Below are 6537 nucleotides of genomic sequence, written 5' to 3'. Positions count from 1 at the left end.
AGAGATGGCTTTAGAGCATTATTAGATTCCTTGTTGATTGATAGGCGCGTGAAAGAGAGACTTTTGGATGTTATTGTGCAGAGAGGGGCAACTGGAGGGATGTCTGATCATTATCTTGTGGAGGCGAAGGTGAAGACCTGTCGAGGTTTTCAGAAAAGTAGATATGATGTTGGGGTGAAGAGAGTGGTGAGAGTAAGTGCGCTTGGAAAGGAGACTTGCGTGAAGAAAAAACAGGAGAGATTGAGTGCGGAATGGAAAGGGTTGAGAGCAAATGAAGTAAGGGCAGTGGGGGTGGGATTGGAATGTATTTAGGAATGCAGTGATGGTTTGTACAAAAGATGCTTGTGGCATGAGAATGATTGGAGGTGGGCAGAATAGAAATGGTCGTCCCCGGGATACTACATCGTTCCAGTTCACTCTACTTCTTCCACGCCTTTCACTCTTTTGTGTGTTCAGGCCCCTATCGCTCAAAATCTTTTGCACTCCATCCTTCAACGTCTAATTTGGTCTCCCACTTCTCGTTTCCTCCACGTCTGACACATATATCCTCTTTGTCAATCTTTCCTCACTCATTCTCTCCATGTGACCAAACCATTTCAATACACTCTCTTCAGCTCTCTCAACCACTCTCTTTATATTACCACACATCTCTTGCCCTTTCATTACTCACTTGATCAAACCACCTTACACGACATATTGTCCTCAAACATTTCATTTATAACACATTCACCCTCCTCCGCACAGCATTGTCTATGGCGCATGCCTCACAATCATATCAAATTGTTGGAACCACTATTCCTTTAAATATGATCGCTTTTGCTCTCCAAGATAACTTTGTGGCCTTCCACACATTCTTCAACAACAACTGACTCACTTCCCAGGCCTCTCGTTCATAACAGTCTGCATATTCGTCCCTTTCTCCAAAACACTTGCATTTATTTCCCTAACCAAACCATCCATTAGGAAATTAAACAACCATGGAGACGTCACACATCCATGTCGCATACTGACATTCACTGAGAACCGATCACTCTCCTCTCTTCCTGTTCGTACACATACCATACATATTTGGTAAAAACGTTTCACTGCTTCAAGCAACTTAGCTCCCACACCATAAACTCTTAAAACGTTCCACAAAACATCTCTATCAACCCAGTCATATGCCTTTTCAAGACCAATAGATGCTACATACAAATCCATTTGTTTTTCTAAGTATTTCTTACATAAATTCTTCAAAGCAAACATTTGATCCACACATTCTCTACCACTTCGGAAACTACACTGCTCTTCCCCAAACTGATGCTCTGCACATGCCTTCACCCTCTTAATCAATACTCTCCCACATAATTTCCCATGAATACTCAACATACTTATACCTATGTAGTCTGAACACTCACCTTTATCCCCTTTGCCTTTGTACACTGGCACTTTGCATGCAGCCCGCCAATCCTCAGGCACTTCTACGTGGGCCATACTTACATTGAATATCCTTACCAACCAATCAACAACATAGTCACCTCCTTTTTTAATAAGTTCCACTGAAATACCATCTAAAACCGCCACCTTGCCGGATTTTGTCTTCTGCAAAACTTTCACTACCTCTTCTCTCTTCATCAAATTATTCTCCCTGACCCTCTCACTTTGTACACCACCCCGAGCAAAACACCCTTTATCTTCTCTCACTTTGTATACCAACCCGACTAAGACACTATATCTGTCACTCTATCAAAAACACATTCAACAAAACTCCAAAATATTCACTCCATCTCCTTTTCACTTCATCACTATCTATTATCTTTTTCCCACTTGCTCCCTTCACCGATGTTGCCAGTTGTTCTCTTCTCTTATGCACTTTATTTACTTCCTTTCAAAATATCTTTTATTTTCTCTAAAATATATTGATACTCTTTCATCCAGTCTCGTTTGCCCTCTTCTTCAACTCTTGCATCTTTCTCTTGATCTCCTGCTCCATTCTTTTATGCATCTTTCATTCATTTGCGCAACTTCCCTGCAAGAATCGTCCAAACGCCTCTCTTTTCTTTCACTAATAATCTTATTTCTTCCTTCACCACTCACTACCTTTCGAATCTGCCCACTTCCCACCTTTCACATACCACACGCAGCTTTTGTACAACTAATTACTGCTTCCCTAAATACAACCCATTCCTCACCCACTCCCCTCACGTCATTTGCTCTCCTTTTACCATTCTTCTCTTAATCTCTCCTTATACTTCCTCACACAAGTCTCCTTTCCAAGCCCATTTACTTATCTGATTATTACGATGTATCAACCACTAACCCTGAGAGAGGGATTACACAGAAATATAGAGAGTAAAACACATCCCATGGACTTGACAGGTGGAACAAATGGTGAGGAGAAGAGAGCTTGGGAACGGCAGGTTGGTGGCCCAGCCCCTCTATAAGAGTCACCTCTACACCATCACAGCCTCAAATCTTCCCCCGACACCCAGGTGCTACTTGCTGAGTTAGTTATGGAAAAAGAGTAATGTCGTTTAATATATCAATATGTCATTCTCGGATTTGAACTAAACGCGGTTACACCACAGTCAAAATGTTCAAGAGTGTATGACACATTTAGTTAAGAAAAGAAGTTAAGACTTGGCCTGATAAATACATTCAGAATTATCAAAGGCTTTGGTAATCTCAACATAACGAATTACAGATGAAAAGATTCGTCTGATTTACTTCGTAGTAATGGTTTCAAACCTGTGTGGAAATCGCTTTACCTCGAATGAGGCAAATACATTTTCCTCAGCAGGATTTTTGATATATGGAATGATTTACCAGTTAAAGTCGTTGAAAGTAGTACCATAAATAATCTAGGAATGTATTTGATATATATTTCGCCTCAAATCCAAGACGGACGTTATTTGATCCTCCTTAGGTACATGAGAATTATGTAATGATTTTATATTTTTAATATGTACTCCTACCATACTGATCTGTGATGATCTGTGATATTCATGTCTCTTCAGCTATCACAAACAGCCTTAAAGGGACCAAGTGGTCCGTTGCTGTTTGAATTCCTTTGATTTCGTGAATGAAACAGTCCAGCATCATCTTGGATCCCCCCACCCATAATGAGTGGAGTTGAGTCCTGATCAAGCTACAAGACTTCCCTATAATGATAATACTATAATAGTAATAATGATAATAATGCTAATGTTAATAATGATAATGATATTAATGATAATAATAATAATGATAAGGATAATGATAATAATAATAATGATAATAATAATAATAATAGTAATAATGATAATAATAATGATGATAATAATGATATTAATAATAATAATGATAATAATAATAATAATAATAATAATAATAATAATAATAATAATAATGATAATAATAATAATAATAATAATAATAATAATAATAACAATAATAATAATAATAATAATAATAATAATAATAATAATAATAATAATAATAATAATAATAATAATAATAATATTAATGATAGTAATGATAGTAGAAATAATGATAATAATGATAACAATAATAATGATGATATTGGAAATAATAATAATAATAAAAATGATAACAACAACAACAATAATAATAATGATAATGATAATGATAATAATAATGATAATATGATAGAAATAATAATGATAATGATTATAATGATAACAATAATAATAATGATAATAATAATAATAATAATGATAATGATGATAATCATAATACTATAGAAATAATATTGATATTAATAATGATGATAAAATAAAAATAATAATGATAATAGTAATGGTTATAGTAATGATAACGATAATGATGATGAAGATAATAAGAATAAAAATGATAATAATAATAATAATAATAATAATAATAATGATAATAGTAATATTAATAATAATAATAATAATAATAATAATAATAATAATAATAATAATAATAATAATAATAATAATAATAATAATAACAATAATAATAATAATAATAATAATAATAATAATAATAATAATAATAATAATAATAATAATAATAATTATAATATATGATAACAATAATAATGATAAAAAATAATATTAATGATAATGATAAAAATAATGAAGATAATGAGAATAATAATGATAATGATAATGATAATGAAATAGTTATAATAGTAGAGATAATATTGATAATGATAATGATAATGAAGTAGTTGTAATAGTAGAAATAATATTGATAGTAATAATGATAATGAAATTATTACAATAATAAAAATAATAATAATGATAATGATAATGATAATAACAATAATAATAATAACAATAATAATGATGATAATAATGATAATAATAATAATAATAATAATAATAATAATAATAATAATAATGATAATAATAATAATAATAATAATAATAATAATAAGCTAGAAGTTTCAGTTTTCTAAATTGTTTCTTACATTTTTCATATGTATATATATGTATGTGTGTGTGTGTGTATATGTGCGTGTGTGTGTGTATGTGTGTGTATGTGTATATATATATATGTATATTATCCCTGGGGATAGGGGTGAAAGAATACTTCCCACGCATTCCTCGCGTGTCGTAGAAAGCGACTAGAGGGGACGGGAGCGGGGGGCCAGAAATCCTCCCCTCCTTGTATTTTTTTTAACTTTCTAAAATGGGAAACAGAAGAAGGAGTCGCGCGGGGAGTGCTCATACTCCTCGAAGGCTCAGATTGGGGTGCCTAAATGTGTGTGGATGTAACCAAGATGTGAAAAAAGGAGAGATAGGTAGTATGTTTGAGGAAAGGAACCTGGATGTTTTGGCTCTGAGTGAAACGAAGCTCAAGGGTGAAGGGGAAGAGTGGTTTGGGAATGTCTTGGGAGTAAAGTCAGGGGTTAGTGAGAGGACAAGAGCAAGGGAAGGAGTAGCAGTACTCCTGAAACAGGAGTTGTGGGAGTACGTGATAGAATGTAAGAAAGTAAATTCCCGATTAATATGGGTAAAACTGAAAGTTGATGGAGAGAGATGGGTGATTATTGGTGCATATGCACCTGGGCATGAGAAGAAAGATCATGAGAGGCAAGTGTTTTGGGAGCAGCTGAATGAGTGTGTTAGTGGTTTTGATGCACGAGACCGGGTTATAGTGATGGGTGATTTGAATGCAAAGGTGAGTAATGTGGCAGTTGAGGGAATAATTGGTGTATATGGGGTGTTCAGTGTTGTAAATGGAAATGGTGAAGAGCTTGTAGATTTATGTGCTGAAAAAGGACTGATGATTGGGAATACCTGGTTTAAAAAGCGAGATATACATAAGTATACTTATGTAAGTAGGAGAGATGGCCAGAGAGCGTTATTGGATTACGTGTTAATTGATAGGCGCGCGAAAGAGAGACTTTTGGATGTTAATGTGCTGAGAGGTGCAACTGGAGGGATGTCTGATCATTATCTTGCGGAGGCTAAGGTGAAGATCTGTATGGGTTTTCAGAAAAGAAGAGTGAATGTTGGGGTGAAGAGGGTGAGAGTAAGTGAGCTTGGGAAGGAGACTTGTGTGAGGAAGTACCAGGAGAGACTGAGTACAGAATGGAAAAAGGTGAGAACAATGGAAGTAAGGGGAGTGGGGGAGGAATGGGATGTATTTAGGGAATCAGTGATGGATTGTGCAAAAGATGCTTGTGGCATGAGAAGAGTGGGAGTTGGGTTGATTAGAAAGGGTAGTGAGTGGTGGGATGAAGAAGTAAGAGTATTAGCGAAAGAGAAGAGAGAGGCATTTGGACGATTTTTGCATGGAAAAAATGCAGTTGAGTGGGAGACATATAAAAGAAAGAGACAGGAGGTCAAGAGAAAGGTGCAAGAGGTGAAAAAAAGGGCAAATGAGAGTTGGGGTGAGAGAGTATCATTAAATTTTAGGGAGAATAGAAAGATGTTCTGGAAGGAGGTAAATAAAGTGCGTAAGACAAGGGAGCAAATGGGAACTTCAGTGAAGGGCGCAAATGGGAAGGTGATAACAAGTAGTGGTGATGTGAGAAGGAGATGAAGTGAGTATTTTGAAGGTTTGTTGAATGTGTTTGATGATAGAGTGGCAGATATAGGGTGTTTTGGTCGAGGTGGTGTGCAAAGTGAGAGGGTTAGGGAAAATGATTTGGTAAACAGAGAAGAGGTAGTAAAAGCTTTGCGGAAGATGAAAGCCGGTAAGGCAACAGGTTTGGATGGTATTGCAGTGGAATTTATTAAAAAAAAGGGGGTGACTGTATTGTTGACTGGTTGGTAAGGTTATTTAATGTATGTATGACTCACGGTGAGGTGCCTGAGGATTGGCGGAATGCGTGCATAGTGCCATTGTACAAAGGCAAAAGGGATAAGAGTGAGTGCTCAAATTACAGAGGTATAAGTTTGTTGAGTATTCCTGGTAAATTATATGGGAGGGTATTGATTGAGAGGGTGAAGGCATGTACAGAGCATCAGATTGGGGAAGAGCAGTGTGGTTTCAGAAGTGGTAGATGATGTGTGGATCAGGTGTTTGCTTTGAGGAATGTATGTGAGAAATACTTAGAAAAGCAAATGGATTTGTATGTAG

The 6537-nt window shown here is 35.4% G+C and overlaps 1 protein-coding gene and 1 long non-coding RNA gene across 3 annotated transcripts in view; one reads left to right on the top strand and one right to left on the bottom strand.

Annotated features, from left to right (window-relative positions):
- The first annotated feature begins 2362 nt into the window (after positions 1 to 2362).
- LOC139761674 (uncharacterized) overlaps positions 2363 to 6537 on the top strand; it is an 11917-nt gene continuing 7742 nt past the window's right edge. The window contains exon 1 of the mRNA XM_071686000.1: positions 2363 to 2471. Within this exon, the coding sequence (XP_071542101.1) occupies positions 2368 to 2471 (104 nt within the window). The 5' untranslated portion in view covers positions 2363 to 2367. The remainder of the gene's footprint in view (positions 2472 to 6537) is intronic.
- Positions 2526 to 6537, bottom strand: part of LOC139761675 (uncharacterized) — a 78908-nt gene continuing 74896 nt past the window's right edge. For both annotated transcript variants that reach the window (XR_011715585.1, XR_011715586.1), the window contains exon 3: positions 2526 to 3140. This is a non-coding gene — a long non-coding RNA (uncharacterized lncRNA). The remainder of the gene's footprint in view (positions 3141 to 6537) is intronic.

This window comes from Panulirus ornatus, chromosome 41 (genome assembly GCF_036320965.1).
Source record: "Panulirus ornatus isolate Po-2019 chromosome 41, ASM3632096v1, whole genome shotgun sequence".
Classification (NCBI taxonomy): Eukaryota; Metazoa; Arthropoda; class Malacostraca; order Decapoda; family Palinuridae; genus Panulirus; species Panulirus ornatus.
This window is presented reverse-complemented; position numbering and strand designations above follow the sequence as displayed.